Source organism: Miscanthus floridulus, unplaced genomic scaffold, assembly GCF_019320115.1.
Source record: "Miscanthus floridulus cultivar M001 unplaced genomic scaffold, ASM1932011v1 fs_520_3_4, whole genome shotgun sequence".
NCBI classification, from domain to species: Eukaryota; Viridiplantae; Streptophyta; class Magnoliopsida; order Poales; family Poaceae; genus Miscanthus; species Miscanthus floridulus.
In genome coordinates, this window is record NW_027096875.1 from 1 (window position 1) to 21,587 (window position 21,587).

Genomic DNA, 21,587 nt, shown 5'->3' on the forward strand with positions numbered 1-21,587 from the left:
CAGTATATATTATGCAATTCATATTTGAAGTGACTGTTTATTAATATTTACTAGATGAAGTCACCTCGCACAGTCCTTTAGAGGCAATTGTTGGGAACCATGTGAGTAGTGTGTCACCTCATCGATCCTTAACGACCATCGATGCACGGTGCAGGGGAAGAACAGATAGATATATAGTCCAGTCCAATGTCACTTGTTTCGGGTGCAGAGAATCTCGAGGAGTTGATCAATGTTCTACGAATTGAACATCATCTTTGTGCCTCAGCCGCAATCTCATATATATTCACCGCCGATAATCAACGTAGTATGAGCATACATATATACATTAGGGCCAGGGTGCAGAGAGACAATCGCATCATCACTTGATCTAGAATCAAGAATAATAAGCAACATGCATGATCAAGAGCCTAAATTTATTGTTCATACAGTGCATAGTTGCCACGCAGTACATGAGACGACTACTACACGACACGACGGCGCTTCATCAGTTTGTCGAAACTAATTCTATGCCCTGCCTAGGGCTAGCGAGTTCGCGGCACATGCCGCCGTCGATCGTCGGCAGGTTGCACTCGGCCGCCCTCGCCAGCCGGCGAGCAAAGGTCCTTTGCATCTCCCTGGTGCAGCCCCGGAAGTCCTGCAGGCCGCCGTACTCGCTGTCCATCATGAACCCCAGCGCCACGCACCGGCACCGTGGCGGGACGGTGGCGAGCTCCTGGCAGCACCTCTCCTTCAGCACCGGCGAAGGGTCAACGACGGGACCGTAGGGTCCGCCGAGTCCGCAGGTCCGGCTGACCGCGTAGATACGGCAGCTCGGCACGGGCGGGACTGGGATGGCCAGCCCTGGAACGCACGCCGTCACATCGACTGTGGCGGCGCAGGCTGCGAGGGCGGAGAGCAGGACGCCTGCGGAGACGAGGATACGGCCGGACACCATTCTTGCTACTATTTCCTGACGCAGCACTTTTAGTCTACAAGCGTATTGTGTTGGTACATACTCCTATATAGCAAGAGATATAAAGAAGCAAAGCTGGCAATTGATGTATTATGTGCTTTTCTGTTTGCTTTATCGAGCCTTGCAGAACTATAATTTTGGATGTAAACCTTTGCATTGTGATGAATTGTAGTTTTGCTGTAAGATGTGTGAGCCTCTGTAACAGAATTTGGATGTGTGTTCTGTAACTTGTGTTCTGCAATTAATTAATTTGCTATCATGGTAATGCTTTACAGCCACTCAAGATCAACTTTTTAATTGTCATTTGTCGATCGTGTATGCGACTTTACCTGCATCCATGGCTAAGGTACGGTTCTTCGGTCTTTCTTTTTCTCTTTCGATCTGACTGGATAAAGCAAGTGAAGTTTATTGGAACAGAATTTGGGGTATCCTGCAACTTGTGTTTATGCTTGGTTGGTATGCATTCTGTTAGAATTGACACATACACTTTACTGGTTGGTTCCCTTGCCTAAGGGCAGTCCCAATGCTACAAACCACAGTTAGTTCTTATGTCAATTAGTCTATGTAGGCATTATACATAAAAATTATCTTCCCAATAAATAGTTTCTACAGAATAATCTTTTATCCAATCACATATATTCTTTTTCTCCTGTCCACCTATCACATCTCTTCGTATCTTGATTCCCGTGTGATATAGTTTCTCATTAAGAAATTGTTTCCTCCTCTCTACTCAAATCACTTGCCACAACAATGCCAATTTGATCTACTCCATTTGCCAGTAGGGCAGTTATCAGTAGATACATAATGTGTAGGGCATTTAGCATCGCCATAGATCTATTTGCTTGATGACGACGATCTATGTCGTTGTAGCGTAGATCGGTAGCAAGTAGAGGTAGCTGACCCGTTCTGCTAACAATATTGGTGATGTCGATGTCATTGAAGTAGCCGCGACAGGATGTTGGTACAAGCGCCGACCACATCGAAGATTGATGGCAGCTTCAACGGCGATGTCAACATAGAGCTTGCCATGATAATAACATGTTGTAAAACATGCCGTCAGCGGTTAGGATCATTCCCTCTCCGTCTCTCATGATCAACACAGTCGATGAAAGTAGAAGAATACGTAAACACAAGATATGGAGACTATTCTTTATTTTTCAGAATATAGGTAATTACACCATAAACCTCTAACGTATATACAGTATTGTCAAAGCATACTAAGAATATGTTTTTTTATCAGTACTAAAAATATGTTAAGAGTACACAAATGGACCAGGATTATAATTTCTCTCATTTTTTTCCTTCTACAATAGAGTCAGTATGTTTTACAATATAATACCATTACGTAGTTGAGCTTTGATCGGGATCGGGCTCCCATTGCCATATCCGGGTTGTCGCGCTCGGCACATATATAAGACACGCAAAGGTCCGGGGCTCTTTGTCAATCTAATCATAGTTCCACCTTCCGATTCTTTCACCCGTGACCCAGCAGCAGGCTCGCCTCGTGATTGACCAGATCTGATGGAGAGACCATGGCGGAAACAGTGGCCGCCGCCGTGGCCGTGGCCGTGGCGTGCGTCCCTGATGTCATCATATCCAATATTCTAGAGCGGGTGCCGGATCTGGTGTCGCTCTTCCGCTGCTCCCTCGTCTGCAAGGAGTGGCGCGGCATCGTGACCAACCCGGCCTTCCTCCGCCGGCCGCGGCATCTGGCCACAGCATTAGCAAGGCGGGCAGTCGCAGCCGCAGTCCTCCTCGCTCGTCGACATTTTCGTCCAGCTCGACCGGCTCAGAGACAAGTTCGCGACCCGCATGCCGGCGGTCTTGGCAGGCCCGGCCCTGTTCAAATTATAGACCTGGAGCGAAGCCACAAGCAATGGGCCCCTTAATATAAGTCTAATAATATAATGGTAATTTTAATAAGTGTAATACATAAAAAAATTCTTATGAAACAACAAAAAAGTTATACATCTTATATTACCTTAAAATTTTCTTCTAACATTTGCTGCTGCGAAGTCATTGATGATGGCCTCAATATCAATTTCATCTAATAATTTCTTCTCGATGCATAAAGTTGTCAAACCATTTAATCTTTCTTGGGACATTACATACCTCAAATAATTCTTCAATAATTTCAGCTTTGAAAATGTTCTTTCAGCTGAGGCCACAGTCACCGGCATAGTGAATATGATCCGATAAGCAATAGAAATATTAGGATAACAATCCGCTTCTATGACACTCAAAAATCTCCATAGTAGACATTGGCTTATCTGGCAGAGTAGACTGCATAACAGCTAACTCAGAAATCATGTCATTTACATCAACATCCGATGAACCATCTAAAGAGAAAGTTTTTTTGCAAATTTAATGCAATGGTCTTTTAGATCAGCACCATCCATTGCCTTCAAGGATGTTGAATTCATTAGAAATCCGAATTTTTCATTGAATGACTGTAGGTCTTTAAATCTACTTTTCAATGAACTAATTGCCATATCAACCATAACCAGCAAGATAGCTTCATTGCATTCAGTTTCATCAAATTGTTTCTTCCTAACTAGAACGACGCTTTACTGGAAATGATGCCTCTACTCCCATTTTAAGTGCTATTTCTGTGGCATCAACCACACTATCAGCAAAGCCAGTATTTCTGTAGTTCTGAAAGTAATTCATCGTACCTTCTATATGCTGTAAGGTAGAATCAACACACATGGATGGTGATTACAACTTCTTACTGACAATATTTACAGAGTATAAAATGTCATGCCAAATAACCATACCAAGTATGAACTCAAAGCTGCCAAGCACGTCATATAAATTTTTTGCATCACTTCTATCCTTTGGTTCAGTATCTCTATCCTCACTTAGCCACAACAAAGCTGACCTTAGTTGAGGAGCTTGATATCTAATTGCTCGGACACTTTTGATGCGACTCTCCCAACGAGTATTGCTTAATGATTTCATGGTCAAATCTGGAACATGTTCAAGCAAAACATTCCATCTTTTGGTAGAACCTAAAAATAATACATATATCCTCTGCATAATTCCAAAGAATGAAATAGCTTTACTGCATGATTTAGCCATATCACAAAGAGTGGGATTAAGACTATGGGCATGCACATGGCATATATAAAGCCCTTTGATTTATTTCACGCAAACGACTTTGTACCCCCTTATGTTTTCCTTTCATATTAGAGCCATTGTCATAACCTTGACCTCTAATATCATCAACATTAAGGCCAAACGATTTGATGGAGTCAACACTTTTTGAATAGACCAACCATTTCCTATCACGTACCTCGCCATTGCTCATTTTTCTAGAATAATGAGTGTATGCAAAACGTCTTGATCTGTCATCCATAGGAAACACAATATTTTCTTCTCTAATAGGCCCCTTCTCCACTAATATGTCCCTTGCTTTGTTATCAAGATTGCCCCAATTTATTGGATCATACATATCAATAGTAAAAACTGGTTCTTCATCAACACGAGTAGATTGTGTTGTAGGAGAATTAAGTATGGGCTCATGGTCACTCACATTATTATCATCCGGGTCGGTGCCAACACTATCTTCTATAGGGCTTTGGTCTTCTAGATGCGTAGTTTGTTCCTCCACAACAACAATTGCCCACTCATCTGGATTTCTTGTACTGCTCTTAAAGAATTTATGAATAGATCCCCTTTGTGATTCTTTCAAGGCATCTATATTTCTCTTCTTTTTTCTTTTCTCACTTCTAGATGCATGTTTTTTGGGCAACATGAGTTCACGGTAGATTCAGAAAAGTACCTAGTAATTAAAAAAATATCATACTAAATTCAACATGATTGCTACTTGTATTGGATTCCTCATTCTTAATCTTAAATCACAAATCTAAAGAAGTATAAAGAATAAAGATTGGGGAACGGGGAGATTAGAGGGGCTTGGCCGCTTAGGGCCAAGGGCCAGTTTGTTACCTCCGTAGGAAGCCACAAACACGGATGGATAGAGTCAGTGCGTGTGCGTCGCGCCGTCGCCGGCCGGCACCTGGTAGCCGCTCACGCTCGATCGCCAAGATCACCAAGACGCACGCACGTGATCGTCGCTGCTCTGCTCGCCCAGGAACGGAGTCTCCGAGGCCGTGCGGCGGAAGGGCGGAGTCACGGACGCGGAAGTGCGGAACGCAATCGACGTGATTTTTCCGGACTCATATCTCGTACGCCTGGTTGGCTGGTTCACCATTTCTATGGACTAATAATGGATCATACAAAGAATACTAGTACTACATACATAAATGGGGTTGGGGCCCTGGCCTCGAGGGCCCAGTGCGGCTGCACAGCTCGCACCCCTACGGGCCAGGCCTGGGTCTTGGTCCCGGCGCCGGGCACTGGCCCTCGGGCCGCAGTGCCGGTTCCTCACGTCCTTCATCCGCGACGGTGACAGGCGACGGCATCCTCGATGACTGCCAGCCCGATGGCGGCGTGTGATGGCCTTCTCCTCATGCGCATCTAGGCCTCGCTCCACGGACAACAGCGGCGCCGTCCTACTGCCTGTGCGTGTGCAGCCTGCTCATCGACGGACGTGACCTCCTGTCGGCGCTCGACATGAGCGAGTCCTTCGCTGGCGAGGATGTTTACGGGTACACCCTCCTCAGTACCACCGACCATGGCGCCACTGGCCCAGCACGACGGCCACCTCGCAGATGGCTACAGCACCTTGTTCTAGGTGCTCCTCGTCGGCCGTGGCCACTGCTGATCAGCTGCAACTCCACAGGTTCTCCTCGGCCTCGAGTGACTAGGACGCCCTCGAGTGCAGGCAACCGAACCTTGGGCCTCTGGAGCCCCATGGACTTTGGGTGCCCTACGGATGTCGTGTCGCTGTTGTTGCATGGGGAACGCCGCACTGGTTCTCCATGACCACGCTACCTGTCGGCACGTTAGCCGCAGTCCTCATGGCGGGCCGCCTGCACAAGGCTTGGTGGCTGTGCACGAACGCCGAGGGAAGACTCGCTCTGCTCTCTATTGAGAACTGTTGGGCTAAACCAGCGTGTGCACGTGTGCAATGACACAGCAGGTGAAGCCAAGTCAGCAGCAGTGGGCGGGAAACGTCAGTTTGAATGGAGGACTAGTTGGTGCATGGTGAGCGCGTCCATGACGACATAGGCCAATAGCAGTTGCGAAGTGCTCGTCTTGTATCCATGTTTTAGCAGTTTTCCATTACTGTGTATGTGTCTTGTATCGGCTAGGATATAAAGCCATAGTATAGCACTACTTAACAGTTGCTTCGTCATTTTGTATTGTGTATTGTACTTCAAACTACAGTTAGTGAAAAGGGGCACTGTCTCTCCCTGTAGACAGCTGCCAGTTCGGGGCATTCCCTGTGTTCTTGAGTGTGTTCATTGTTTGATCTCATGTTTTCTTGTGTTAGCCACTAATCCACTGTGTGATTGAGGTCCTAGATCCTACATTCTGGTATCAGAGCCGACGATCACACAGCTCTACATACTCTGTTTGATCCAAGATGAGCGAGAGCTCTCGGAGCGGCGGTGGGGGAACCGGCGGCGCAAGGAGATGTGGGGAGGGTGGTGTACCCGCCTCTCACGGTGACCAACTATTTGAGTTGGAGCATTCGGGTGTAGGCCATCATGGAAGATCAATGAGTATGGGAGGTTGTTGAGCCGGAGGAGGCGGAAGTTGTCAACGGCGTGGACAGTAGCAGAGAAGGAGAAAGCAACCGCCAAGGATAAGAAGGCGAAGGCGCATCTCCTGCAGTGTCTGCCCGATGATCTACTCATGCAAGTGGCGAAGAAGAAGACTGGAAAGGAGATCTAGGAACTGCCTGAAGGCGAGGTTTGTGGGCGCAGATCGTGTTCGTGATGCGCGCCTACAGACGCTCAAGGCAGAATTTGATGCACTGAAGATGAAGGAGGAAGAGCCTATTGATGAGTACGCCGGGAAGCTGAACGCCATGTCGGTGAGATACAGCAACCTAGGAGGCACGCTAGATGACGCAGCCATGGTCAAGAAGTTGTTCGACACTATGCCAGAGCGCTTCCTCAGTGTGGTGGCAGGTATTGAGCAGTTTTACGATCTAAAGGAGTTGTTGTTTGAAGAAGCAGTCGGGAGACTGAAGGCATTCGAGGAAAGAGTCCAGCGGGGAGCTGGGGGATCAGGTGCCAAGACAGACAGCAAAGGGCAGTTATTGCTCACACATGCCGAGTGGGAAGCAAGGCAGAGCAAGGTAGGCAGAGAGGCTTCAGGGATAGGTAGGTCGCCTGATGGTGGTGGGTGCGGGCATGGTGGTCGGGGCCGAGGGAGAGGCCATGGCCGTGGTGGGTGCGGGGATGCGCCAGGACACGACGGCGCCTGCCAAGAAGAACAAGGAGCACATCCAGTGCTTCAACTGCAAGGACTACGGGCACTACGCCAACCGCTGTCCAAAGGAGAAGAAGGGCGGCGGCGAGGAGGCTCATCATGCCCAGGTGGAGAACGTCGAGCCGGCATTGTTGCTCATAGTTGCGGAGGAGCCGTAGTTGTTTGAGAAAATGCCAGGCCCATTGCAAGCTTCAGGAGGACGACGAGCAGTGATCCTGAAGGAAGAGAAGGTGATTCCAGAACTGCATCTTACTAGGTGGTGGCTTTAACACTGGTAATGTCTGGTACTTAGATAATGGTGCATCAAACCATATGACTGGTGATCCTGCTAAGTTCAAGGAATTGAATAGAAATATAACTGGCAAAGTTAGATTTGGGGATGGCTCTGTAGTAGAAATCATGGGAAAGGGCTCTATTTTGTTTCAATGCAAAGATAAGGGTCAGTGGTTACTGCATGAGGTGTATTACATTCCTAAGCTAAAAAGTAATCTGGTGAGTTTAGGCCAGCTTACAGAAGTGGGGCATAGAATTCTACTTGATGATGATTTTCTAGAAGTGGTTGATAAAGTATCAGGGAAGCTGGTGATGAGAATTGACAGATCAGTTAACAGACTTTATAAAATTGAACCCAAGTTAGCTGATCTAGTGTGTTTAATGGGAAGAATAGAGGAGCCAGCATGGCTATGGCATGCTAGGTTGGGTCATGTGAATTTCAAGTCTCTGAGATTACTAGTGGAGAAGAAGATGGCTGCAGGTGTGCCAATGATAGAACATCCTAAACAGGTTTGTCATGGATGTTTGGCTGCGAAGCAAGCTAGGAAGTTTTTTCCAAAAGCTACAAGTTTCAGATCTGAAAAGCCACTTCAACTTGTGTATGTTGACCTTTGTGGTCCCATCACCCCTCGTACACCAGCTGGGAACAAATACTTTATGCTTCTAGTTGATGATCATAGTAGATGGATGAATGTTTCTATGCTCAAGAGTAAAGATCAAGCAGTGGATGTGTTTGTGAAGTACAAGGCAGAAGTGTAGAACCAAACTGGGGAGAAGATCAAGGTGTTGAGATCTGACAGAGGGGGTGAATTTCTGTCCAAGCTATTTACAGGTATATGTGAAGAAGCTGGGATAAAGAGATAAATGACAGCTCCCTACTCACCACAACAGAATGGTGTGGTTGAGAGAAGGAATAGATCAGTTATGGAGATGGCAAGATCCATGCTGAAAAGTATGAAGATTCTAGGAAAGTTTTGGGGAGAAGCTGTTAGACATGCTGTCTATTTGCTCAATAGACTGCCTACTAGGCCTATGGGGGAGCAAACTCCATTTGAAGCAATGAATGGCAGAAAACCTCACCTTGGTCATGTAAAAGTGTTTGGATGTCTGGCACATGCAAAACAAACAACACCACACCTGAAGAAACTAGATGATAGGAGTCAAAGACTAGTATATTTTGGTGTGGAAGAAGTAAGCAAGGCTCATAGGTTATATGATCCTATGCAGAAAAAGGATTGTAATCAGCAGAGATACAATCTTCGAAGAAGTAGTGAGTTGGGGGTGGATTGAATCCTCAACAAATGAAATGGAAGAAGATCAGGTTGGAGCTGAGATGTTTGTTGACAACACTGACTGGGAGACAGTGAATGTTGATGACAATGTAGAGATGCCTCAACCAGGGACTGATGAAACTTTATTAGCAGGTAGTTCAGGCAGTGTGCCAGATGAGCTATAGTCACCTGGAGCACAGTCAAGTGCTGGTGTCAATACTGATAATTCACTGCAGGAAACTAAGAACACACATAGTGTGGGGGAGCAATCAAATCTAGAGATGATCATTGATGATCTATCAGATGAAGAACCACAGCATTTCAGAAACTTGAATGATATTTATGATAACACTGAAGAAGTAGAGTTAGCAGACTCAGATGAAGTAGAAGCACTACTTACTGAATCTGATGAACCTGAGAATTTCAGTGAAGCAGTAGGGAACCCAGAATGGGTGGAGGCAATGAACAATGAGATTAGATCCATTGAGAAGAATGGAACTTGGAAATTGTCAAAGCTACCTACTGGTCATAAAGCCATTGGTTTGAAATGGGTTTTCAAGTTGAAGAGAAATGCAGATGGGGAAATAGTCAAGCACAAAGCCAGGTTGGTTGCAAAAGGCTATGTGCAGAATCATGGAGTTGACTATGATGAAGTTTTTGCTCCTGTAGCTAGGATTGATATAGTGAAACTAATTCTGGCCTTAGCTGCAAACAAAGGGTGGAAGGTACATCATCTTGATGTCAAAACAGCTTTTGTGAATGGTGATCTGGAAGAGGAAGTTTATGTTGTACAGCCAGAAGGATATGCAGTTAAGGGAAAGGAACAGTGTGTCTTGAAGTTGAGCAAGTCACTATATGGGCTCAAACAGGCTCCAAGGGCCTAGAACATCAAGCTAGATAAAAGCTTGAAGAAGCTAGGTTTTGGAAAATGTCCTAGTGAATCAGCAGTGTACAAGAGAGAAGCTGGAGAAGCTATCATTATCTTGGGTGTCTATGTAGATGATCTGTTGATTACTGGTAATGTTCCAAGTGAAATTGACAAGTTCAAACAACAAATGTCAGCAGAATTTGAAATGAGTGATTTGGGATTGCTTTCCTACTATCTGGGAATAGAAGTGGAACAACATGATGACTTTATCACTCTGAAGCAGGCAGGGTATGCCAAGAAAATTCTTGCTAGGTTTGGGATGGAAGGTTGCAATACCACTAAGGTTCCCATGAATCCTGGAACTAAATTAGATGAAGACAAAAAGGGGGAAAGGGTGGACACTACTGAATACAGGAGTGTCATAGGCTATCTGAGATACTTACTGCACACAAGACCTGATTTGGCCTTTTCAGTTGGCATTGTCAGTAGACACATGGAAAAACCAACTGTGATGTATCAGAATGCAGTCAAACAGATTCTGAGATATGTGCAGAGTAGTGCTGATCATGGGCTGGTGTACACCAAAGGAGGAGATCCAGAGGTGTTGGTTGCCTACTCAGACAGTGACCATGCTGCAGATACTGTGGGAAGGAGAAGTACTGCAGGAATGGCTTTCTATCTCAATGGTTGTTTGATAACTTGGGGCTCACAAAAGCAAAAGACAGTAGCTTTATCTTCATGTGAAGCAGAGTTTATGGCAGCTACTGTGGCGGCAATGCAAGCACTCTGGCTTAGGAGTTTGCTGTTAGAATTAACTTTAACACCACACAGAGCAGTCACAATGTTTGTTGACAATAACTCTGCTATTGCCCTGATGAAAAACCCGGTGTTTCATGGACGCAGCAAGCATATTGATAACAGGTATCATTTCACCAGAGAGTGCATAGAAAGAGGATAGATAGTGGTGAAAAGGGTGAGCACAGATGAACAAAAGGCTGATTTGCTGACGAAGCCTCTAGCAGCTGGGAAACTTGAGGTGATGAAACACCTGATCGGTGTTCGAGATGTGAGTGCATAGCTGGCTTAGGGGGGAGTATGTTGGGCTAAACCAGCGTGTGCACGTGTGCAATGACACAGCAGGTGAAGCCAAGTCAGTAGTAGTGGGCTGGGAAACGTCAGTTTGAATGGAGGACCAGTTGGTGCGCGGTGAGCGCGTCCACGACGACACAGGCCAACAGCAGTTGCGAAGTGCTCGTCTTGTATCCATGTTTTAGCAGTTTTTCATTACTGTGTATGTGTCTTGTATCGGCTGGGATATAAAGCCGTAGTATAGCACTACTTAACGGTTGCTTCGTCATTTTGTATTGTGTATTGTACTTCAAACTACAGTTAGTGAAAAGGGGCACTGTCTCTCCCTGTAGACAGCTGCCAGTTCGGGGCATTCCCTGTGTTCTTGAGTGTGTTCATTGTTTGATCTCGCGTTTTCTTGTGTTAGCCACTAATCCACTGTGTGATTGAGGTCCTAGATCCTACAAGAACAACAACCGTCTGGTGATGGTGAAACAGCGAGACGACGAGAATCAGGTCGCCTGCTGGGACATAGCCCAGGTTGACGTGGAGCTAGGGTTTGGAGACGAGTTCAGTCCTCTCCCCCGTGTGCATCGGACAGAGGAGCAGCACCGCGCTCGAGCTCGCGCTCTACCATTCGGACCCCGAGTGTGCATATGTGCTCGACCTCGCGTCTGGGTCGGCAAGCAAAGTGGAAGGGTGGATTCGGTCCTTCGATTATATGACAGCCAGTGCCTTGTGAGATCAACTGGGAGATGTTCTTCGTGTCACGGCTGGCTGTCAATACAGCTATCAATGAAGCCAAGGACACGAGCCGCCGCCTAGGGTCAGGAAAACGCCGCCGCCGCTCCTAGGTCCTCATCGTCACCATGCCTCCGCCTAGAGCCTCTCTTATTCTTCCTCTCTGGTGCATCTACCGGAGGTAAGAAGTAGAAGGGACCCATCTTTTTTCACCAGTTTTATATCTAGTTTGTTTAGGGTTTAGTCAAATAAATCTATCGATGAAATCAAATGATTTACGGTCAGAATCATGTTTCCTGCGATGACTTTGTGATTGCCAAGACGAGATTGCCGTTGCAGACGTCGATTTCATCGACAGACGGCCAATTTATAGCGGTGCTTCTGGGAGCTCCATACGAGGATAGCAACTCCGGGTCATCGATGTCATCGTCGATGGTCGCGGAGAGGAATTCAAGGTATAAGGTTATGAATCTACATCATATGTCATACCCAACGATGCAACTGCTGATAGTCTTTCAACGATTTAGATGTGTTTTGGACTAGGTTCCGAAGCGTTGGATCTTGCGGCATGTTTAATGTTTTGGGGTTGCTCTTTGGATTTGGTCTAAGGACTTCACTTTGGCTCCGGCTTTCGAGAAAAACCATTGGGGAAGAAGACGATGGAAGAATCTGGTTAAAATATTATGTATTTTTTAATTTGGATCTTTTTCATGTGTAATTTAGGGATGTAATGTGCTAAGATTTAATATAAGTCCCCGTTTCCTTCCGAAAAAATACGAGCAAATGCCCAACCATCATGTCAACGCAATGACTGTCTAATCGTTTATTGTTTTTTATTCTTTTCTTCAACGAGCTAGTGCCACAACGGCGTGTGGGCTTGTCTTTCTCGATCATGCATGACATGAGAAGGCAACATGGCATGTCAGTGAAGAGAGTTTTTTTTTTACAGCAATCAGTGACAAGAGTTGGATTACGTTAGTAGGTTACCCTCCACACCAAAATCCATGAACAATCTTGTCTGTCCCAATCTCAGATTCCACAATCCATGCACAATATCTCCCTCCCTGTAGGGTAGTAGTGCGCCGAGCTGCACGCCTCCACCACCGGCGTGCGCGATTCTCTCCAAGGTTGTGGATTTTCCATAGACCCGTGCCACATGGGCTATCCGAACGGTTCATAACGCTTCCGCACGCGTGGGAGGTCCACAATCCATGGACTATCTTGTTTGTCCCAATCCCAGATTCCACAATCCATGCACAATCTCTCCCTCCCATCCTAGTAGGGTAGTAGCGCGCCGAGCTGCACGCCTCCACCACCGGCGTGCGCGATTCTCTCCAAGGTTGTGGCACATGGCGAAGAGTGGATTTTCCACAGACCCGCGCCACATGGGCTATCCGAGCGGTTCATAGCGCTTCTGCACGCGTCGGAGGTCCGCCGCCTCTCGTGCTAGTGCTGCGGCCACACACTGCCATTGGGAGTCATGCGCCGCCACCGCCGCCCGACCCGTCACGGCGCCGTAGGGTCTCAGCCCCGGAGCTCCGACGAGACCCTACTGCATCTGCGGAGACATCATCCTCCTCCTCCCCTGCCCCCGCCGTCGCCGCCATGGCTATGGTTGTCCCCGGCCCGCCGCCTGCTCCGGCGGCGTACCACCACCTCTACCTCGCCGTCGTGTCTCCCATCCTTACTACCGGGCCTGTCTCCCTCTCCCGGCCCCCTTTCTAAACCCATTGAAGATGGAGAAGAGAGAGAGAGAGAGAGCAGAAGAGAAGCGCACTCGAGCTCAGCCGCCACGCGCGCTGGGGCCGTGGCCGCATGCTGCAGTCAGGGGTCGAGCCCGAGGCCAGTGTGAGGGGGCGGTGCCGACCAGAGGTGCAGGTGCCAGGGACTGGGCGACGGTGACGACGGCACTAGATTTGTGCAAGGACATTGGATTTGCACAACAGAGGAGAAAGAGGAAAACCTGTATCAAGATTCGTGGTGCAAAGGAAAAGAATGGCTCAGAAATTAGATGGACCCTGGGTCCATAGTAGGTCCCGTGAGCCCCACTCTCGATGGCTGCCAATGTGGCAAAAGAAAATATCCAACATCCCAAGGCTGCATGCAGAGAGTTGTTCGTCTCCAACCGTTCATGCACTTGGAGCAGGAAACTCCCACCATGCTTTAAGTGTCGGACGTCAGAATTTTTTCTTTTGCCACGTGGCAGCCATCGAGGGGCGGGGCTCACAAGATCTATGGACCTAGGGCCGATCTAATTTTTCCCTGGCCATATAGGCTTGTGGGCGTGCCTTTCCCCCACACGGAGGCGCCTATCTATCCGCGAAGGAATTGAAAATATATCGTTACCATTTTATACCCACCTTACATTGATAGATTGACCCAGGAAATGAGGGCAGGAACATATAAAACACCCTTGTTTCGCGTTGCGAATGACTTCTCGCCGTTTTTTCTCACCCGCAAAACTTTTACCCACCCGCGCGTACCCACACCCGTCCGCTTATCCTCCCGATTTAGACCGCCCCCTCCATCCCCTCGCTCAACCGCCGCTCCCCTGCGGCGCCGCGCCCTTCGACGCGACCGCTAGACGTGGGGTGTCCACTCCGCCCGCGCCGCCACCGCTCTACTCCGCATCCTGACCCTTCCACAGCGTGGAAGCGCGGCGGTTGTCACGCGGGCGCGAGGAGCGACACGAGGAAGTGCGGCGGTTGGCGGTTGGCGGTTGCCGCCGCGCAACTCCGCATCCTGCCCCTTCCACAGCGCCTCCTGCAACTGCCTACGCATCGGGCCGCCCGCTGCTCGCGCCGCTCTCCTGTGCGCCCGCGCGCTGCGTCGGCGCCGTCATCCCGACCATCGACCTCGCTGCCGCCAGGGGGCGCTTCTCGGCCATCCTCTTCGAACTCGCCTAGATCGGCGGCCACCCCACCCCCACCTCCGCTGTGTTTGAGCTATCGACCATGACATTGACATCCGCTGCCCTAGCCCGCTGCACCTCCCTCCAACACGCTCTGGGACCTCAACCTCTGCTACAAGGTGTTTGACGGAATACCCATAAGGTAAACAGGGGTCTCCATGTGTATGCCATGAATCGCTGGCTATATGGCTATATGTCTGATCTTGTTTGCAGCACTACCCAGTCCATTTGTCTTCCTTGAATCGCAGGCCATCTGGTTGTGTTTCTGATCTTGTTTGCAGTACTAACCAACAAGATCACTGGCTAATTTCTCAATTTGTAGGTCCAATTTATTACGAGTCAGAGGAACTGTGTTCTAGATTCGATCGGTGGGCGGCAACGCAAGGCTGTGCGTAGCTGTAAAACATGAATGACCATGCCTGCTACCGTCCGCTATACTCTTTCATCAGACTGCAGGGACATGTGAGAATTTTTCGCTTTTGTTTCCCGAATTTTTTGATGTATGATTTGGATATGGTTAGGAGCATTTTTTCAACCAAGACTGGCTTCATGAACCTTTACATTTTTCGGATGGGGTCAAGCTCAGCAATGAAATTATTGCTAAACTAACATTGTACAGTAAGAGAAAGTTATAATAAATAGGTCATTTAGTCCTGTAAGAGAGAGTTACAAGTCCCGTCCCGTTTTTCTAACAGGAAGGTGATCTATCTCAAAAAACTGGAAGGGGGGTCGCGCATGCTTTGCTTCTTTTTTCCCAGATGTTTCAATAAAGTATTTAATAGTTCAGGTTACATGCTAGATGTGGTTACAGGGAAAATATTTGTGCTCAGAGTATCCTCCTGCTGGCATGCTTGAATGAAGTTTTGGTACTGCTGACTGTGCCTACATTATTGAGATAGACATGCCCAATTTCTTTTTTTTCAGCAGATTTTATGGATTATAGGAAACTGAATTCTTATGCAGCGGTCCATTATACTGTGAGTTATGTGAGTCTTATTGGTGTGCAGGTTGATAGCCACATATTATTTTTTAAGAACCCTAGAAAATATTTTTAAACAATTTCTTCAGTTGGTACTTGGTAGGCCTTTTAGTTATCCTCAATCTATGGCACAGAATAAACATTCCCATACAGAAAAAAAGGAACACAGCCCATGGCGGCTACCTCAAATGTATGGATTTGTACAATTGGGAATTATCATCTTCCCAAGTTGTGTTATAGTCATGGACTCTGATGAAATAAACTTTTCTTGGATCTTGCAATCCGTTCAGGTTATGAAATATGTTGAATGCATGAAAATAACGGTGTAATGTCCCTTTGTTTAGTAAATAAACTTTAGAATTAGCTGTTAGTGGATCTTTGCATTCTTTTGTGTAAAAACAGAAACACATCCCTGAATTCAGCATATAAGAGTGCCAATGCGCCAACAAATACTTGAGTGTCTCTCATTGCTAAGCTCTTTCCCGACTGCAACAACAACATTCAGGTATAGGTGCCTTTTATTTTGAGCCATGGCAGCATGTATCTGTGCTTTTGGGTTCCTTGTGGTGACATGTTATTAGTATCATTCTGAACATGAGGTAACCCGCTTGTTTATATGCACTAATGTTACTATAATGTTGGCCTGTTTATCTTGGGTTTGCTGAAACCTGTCGCAAATTATCATGGTTAGCTACACTTTCTTGTCTTGTAGAGATATGCATGTGCCACCAGGTATACTTCCACAATCAAACTCTTATTTAGGTTAGAGTTGAGATCGAGGAGCCTGGCAGAGATGACATGATGTAATATCCTATTTTAACAAATTTCCTACTGCAGGTGTGATAAGGACGGCGTGTACAGCCGTCCACGAGGCGACTGGTTGTCACCGTAGGGATCTGCAAGGGGATGGGCTACGTGAGTCCGTGGGAAGGCAGAGAACGTGTGTGCTGGTGTACTTGCATTATAGAGTTAAAGATTACTTTCAGATTACAAATCAGAGTTAAAGCTTCCTTTCAAATTTCAAAACAGAAATGTGTGGGTAGAAATGATCTTTCTCTTGTTTTGTTCATCTGTCAAAAAATGAATGGGATGACCTATAAATTGGTACAGGTAGTAGCTAGCTGCAGTGACATTGCAATTGCAGAGAAGTAGCTAGCTGCAATGGCATTGACGTCACATGTACTGTTGGTTGAAACTTTGTTGATGCTGCTACTCGCAGGAAAAGTCATATTTTTCTACATCAATAATAGGACTGTTTCTATGCATCCAAAAAATGCAAACATAATAAGATAGTATGCAATATGTCATTGCTTAGATCCATTATACTTTCTATGCAATATGTCATTGCTTATATCCATTATACTTTCTACATGACATACAAATTCATTTAGGGGCCGTTTGGAACTTTGGATCCATTCATTTGGAAGAATTGAAATCTACTAAATAAATTAGGCTATTTGACTAGGAATTTGACATTCGATTACTTTCCAAAGTTCACATATAAACCTATCTCAAATTCATACAGTGAGAGATAGAAATTGATTCTATAGAACATCACCACTTTATAAAAATAATATACAAATATAATCCATGTACAACCATATTAGCTTAATTTACATATTGTTTATGAAATGATTTCATTTACACGTGCGTGCTACACAATGTTTTCCTAAACGGTAGATAGTCGGCGAGGTCTCGTGTAGCGTTTAGACCGTGTACACGGCGTGTACACGGTTTTACACGGATTACTCGTTTTTACTTTTTTTGTAAAAATAACTATAATAACCTGTGTATATGTTCCTATAACATAGATAATATTTGTATATTCAAATAATTTTATTATGAAAGTATATTCCACAACTAATCTAATGGTACTTATTACACATCATAAACATTTGTAATATTTTGAAAATAATATAGATAAATTATTTTCAAAATATTACCCAGTGTTCGTCTACACGGCCATGTAGACCGATTACACGACCGTTTTTTACCGTTTACACGGCGATTCCGTGTAACCTACCGTTTATGGCCTAAACTGCACGTTCGGCTACCGAGTAGCGATTACACGCCGAGTAATCGGTCTACACGGCCGTGTAGGCGAACACTGGTGCTACATGTGCATGTCCAGTGGTGTGTGTGTGTGTCTATATATATATATATATATATATATATATATATATATATACAGCTGGCCATAGTTTACGATAATGTTTGTATCAATTTACGATAATGACAATACACATTTATGATACATGGGTTACTATAATTCAAGATGATATTTACCATAATGCTATAGTAAATTACTTATGAGGGAGTTATCATAATCTCGTAAATTAGCATAGTAATTATCATAACTCAAAGTGGTTACAGAATAACTTATTGTACGGTCAGCTACAGAACAGTATGTCTATATATATATATATATATATATATATATATATATATATATATATATATATATATATATGTTCAGTAGCCCGCGACAGAATATCTTATTCTGTAGCCAGCCGGTCGATGCACCCAACAGGGCGTTCCTGGTTTTTGATGGCTGGTGCGTATGAACCTGCATGTCTGCATGCACAGGTACGGCAAATTCATAACGATCTGTAACTGTCGCTATTTACTAATTAAGGCCAGATTTGCATGCAGGTCGTAGTTATTTTGATTATCTGCCATGTGTACGAAGACAAATATTGAGCTACTCGAAGCATACACAAAATATTGGTCTGTGGTATTTTAAAGGAGCAAAATTTGAATTAGTTGGATATTCAGACTCGATTATACAGGATACAAGGTTGAAAGGAAGAGCACATCAAGCACATGTCAATTGTTGGGAAGATCACTTGTTTCATGGTCATCAAAGAAGCAAAATAATATTGCATTATCAACTGCCGAAGCCGAATACATATCCGCCGGTAGTTGTTGTGCACAAATTATTTGGATGAATGCCACCTTGAATGACTTTGGAATCAAATTAAGAAAGTGCCATTGCTATGTGACAATGAGAGTGTAATCAAGCTAACCAACAATTTGGTTCAAACATGCAAGAACAAAGCACATTGATGTCCATCATCATTTAATAAGAGATCATAAACAAAAATGAGTCATTTCAATTGAGAGTGTGGACATCGAAGATCAACTTGCCGACATATTCACTAAGCCACTAGATGAGATGAGGTTTTGCAAGCTAAGGAATGAGTTGAACATATTGGATTTCTCAAATATATGTTGATGCACCCCGCACTAATATGACATGCCTCTCTTTCGAGCAATCCAAGGTAAAAGTTGATTGGTATGTATATATCCTTTGCTAAGGACATGTTTAGTGCATCTAGTCATTCCTCATGATTTATAGGCTCATTCATGAAAATCAAATGAATTTGATGCTTGTATGGTACCACTATTGCTTCTATGCTTGACTTGACCTAGTGGTAGCATATGACATGTTTGTGGGCTTATGAACCTAGTGTTTGATCTAGAAAATGAGCTATAAGTTTTAACTCAACATGGTCAAGATAACCATTGAAATGAGGTATGAAGAAGCTTGTCCTTAGATCAAACCGAGTTAAATATCTTTGCCAAGTGTTCTAGATTGAACCAAATTCAGAAAAATGATCCTCACCCCATTGATTGACTTTGATAATCTTAACCTGTCTAAAATTGAATCTTTGTGGTCATTGATGACAAAGGGGGAGAAGTAATACACAAAGATAGTGAAAAGATGACAAGGAGGAGAACTTTGACATTGGGGGAGAAATATGAAAGGATGGGGATCAATTAAAATTTGAGCACACAAATAGGAGAGCAAAGCTCATGGACTTGTATGATACATTTGAATGTGCATTCATATATGCTTGCTTGCATTTGTCAAGTTTAAATTCGATATACATGCTTGTATGTTGTATGCTAGTGTTAACACTTAAATTTGGCAAGTTTACCCTAGAAAGGAAGGAATTAGCCGATGGCGTGCATACGTGGTATTTCGGACGGCTACTGAAGCAAATGAGAAGATTACTCGGCAGTGTTCGGTATAATCTGAAGGAGGACAAAATAGGAAGTTGTGCAGACATCAAATTAAGGAGTATGAATCTAGTGTGAGAGTCCAAGCGAAGCACGGTATTGATCAATGCTCAAAGAAGCAAAGAAAGACAGACGAAAGAAACTATATTTTAATTGGCCAAGCTACACAAGGTGTATCATCTACATGCAAGGGAGGAAAGGAAATATTCTATATTTTGGGACAAACTCTTGACATCCTGAAAGCATCTAGGCCCCTAGTTGGATTTCGGTGATTAATGTCAATACAAGATTACTATGACTAACGTGTGTTTTGCAGAGGCAATTAAGTTAGGTCATGGTAATGGAGATCGATTGGGCAATCGAGGTTGTCATGCCCCTACGATGGAAATCGTTTCGGTTTTCAAAGGATGGACGACAAGGTTAAAGATGACTAGTTATAAGTGTCAATTGGAGTTGGAGAGACACTTAGAGTAGTTTAGGACTTTGTTTTTTCCTTTGGCCGTACTATGAAGGGGGGTATGAACGGGTAGCTTGACCTAGTTGAGTCTAGTGAGTTAGGTGTGGTGCACACTTGTTAAAACTAGCTCTAGGTAGCTCCTATGAATGCCTAAGATCCTTTGGAGCAAACTTCATTCATATATGTTCGAAAGTTTGAAGTGAATGGAGTGTCAAACACTGACCGGACGCTGGCTCTGGTGCGACCGGACGCCGGCCGCAGGGTCTGGTCAGTTCATTTGACTGAGGTGATCAAGTCTGGGGTGACCGGACGCTGGAAGGACGTGTGACCGGACGCTGAGGGCCAGCGTCCGGTCGACTCCAGTAAGGGTCCAGACTTGGGAAAGAGTGACCGGACGCGTCCGGTCAGTGATGACTGGACCCTGAGTATCCAGCGTCCGATCGTTTACAGTAAGCATCCAAGAGCGACCGGACGCATCCGGTCGGTACTGACCGGACTCTGACAGCGTCCGGTCATCACTTAAAAACTGTTCGCGGGTTGAACTGACCGAAGCGTCCGGTAAAAACGATCGGAGCGTCCGGTCATCCCGCAGAAGCTCATAACGGTTCGTTTTTCAGGCTGCCTTATAAATAGGAGCTCCACTTGTGAGTGGAGTAACTTTTTCTCATTCCAACAGCTGAGAAACACGTTTGTGAGTGCCAAGAAGAGCAAGGTCCTAGTGAGGTGTTTGTGATTTGAGAATCCAAGAGAGTAGCCTCACTAGCAAATCAAGAGTAGCAAAGTGTGCATCCATCTTCTCATTAGGCTTCGCGTGGTCAAGTGAGAATTTGTGCTTGTTACTCTTGGTGATCGCCATCACCTAGACGGCTTGGTGGTGATTGGGAGTTTGGTGTTCACCCGGCGGAGCTTGTGGGTGACCCAACTCAAGTTGTGAGCGGCTTTGGGTGATTCGCCGTGACGGAGTGTCGAAGAATCAACCCGTAGAGAGCACTTGATCATTGCACGGATCAAGGGGGAGCTACACCCTTGCGTGGGTGCTCCAACGAGGACTAGTGGGGAGTGGCGACTCTCCGATACCTCGGCAAAACATCGCCGCGTTCCTTTCTCTCTCCATTTACTTTGATCACTTACTTTGAGTATTTACTTTGAGAAATTCAATACTTGTTTTACATCCATAGAATTGCTTGCTAGAGTAAGTTTGGAACATAGGTTACGAGGTTGTTGTGCATTAGTTTGATATAAACACTTTTCTAGGCACAAGGGGTTAATTGGGCTATCCGTAGGATTTGATTATTGCAAGAGAATTTAGAATTAGCCCAATTCATCCCCCTCTTGGGCATCTTGATCCTTTCAATTGGTATCAGAGCCTCATGCTCACGTTTTTAAGCTTAATCGCTTAGAGCAAGATGTCTCACGGGGATGGACCTCCTCCTATCTTTGAGGGAGATGATTTTCCATATTGGAAAATCCGCATGGAAGCATACTTAGAAGCTCTAGACGTTGGAATACTTAGAGCCGCCTCTCAAGGGTTCCCAACACCTAAGAATGCCGCACAACTTCAAGGCGATGAAGTGAACTATGAAAAATGGAATGCAAAGGCTCGCAACACAATCTTTAGAGGCCTTTGCAAAGATGTGTTCAATCGTGTAAGGAACCACAAAGACGCCCATGCACTATGGTCGGACGTTTGTGCGCT

The 21,587-nt window shown here is 45.4% G+C and overlaps 1 protein-coding gene and 1 long non-coding RNA gene across 2 annotated transcripts; one reads left to right on the plus strand and one right to left on the minus strand.

Moving 5' to 3' along the window:
• Nucleotides 1–484: 484 nt before the first annotated feature.
• On the minus strand, nt 485–934 carry LOC136532088 (alpha-amylase inhibitor 4-like). Its single transcript, XM_066524703.1, has one exon. It carries the CDS (start codon nt 932–934, stop codon nt 485–487), a length of 450 nt encoding a protein of 149 aa, XP_066380800.1.
• Nucleotides 935–13,932: 12,998 nt separating this feature from the next.
• LOC136532091 (uncharacterized) lies at nt 13,933–16,686 on the plus strand. The gene is made up of 3 exons (XR_010778169.1): nt 13,933–14,574; nt 14,755–14,894; nt 16,249–16,686. It is a non-coding gene; the product is annotated as an uncharacterized lncRNA (long non-coding RNA).
• The last annotated feature ends 4,901 nt before the right edge of the window (nt 16,687–21,587 follow it).

What these genes read in the sequence shown, in the direction of transcription:
- LOC136532088 (XM_066524703.1), bottom strand. Translation starts at nt 934, where the DNA reads ATGGTGTCCGGCCGTATCCTCGTCTCCGCAGGCGTCCTGCTCTCCGCC.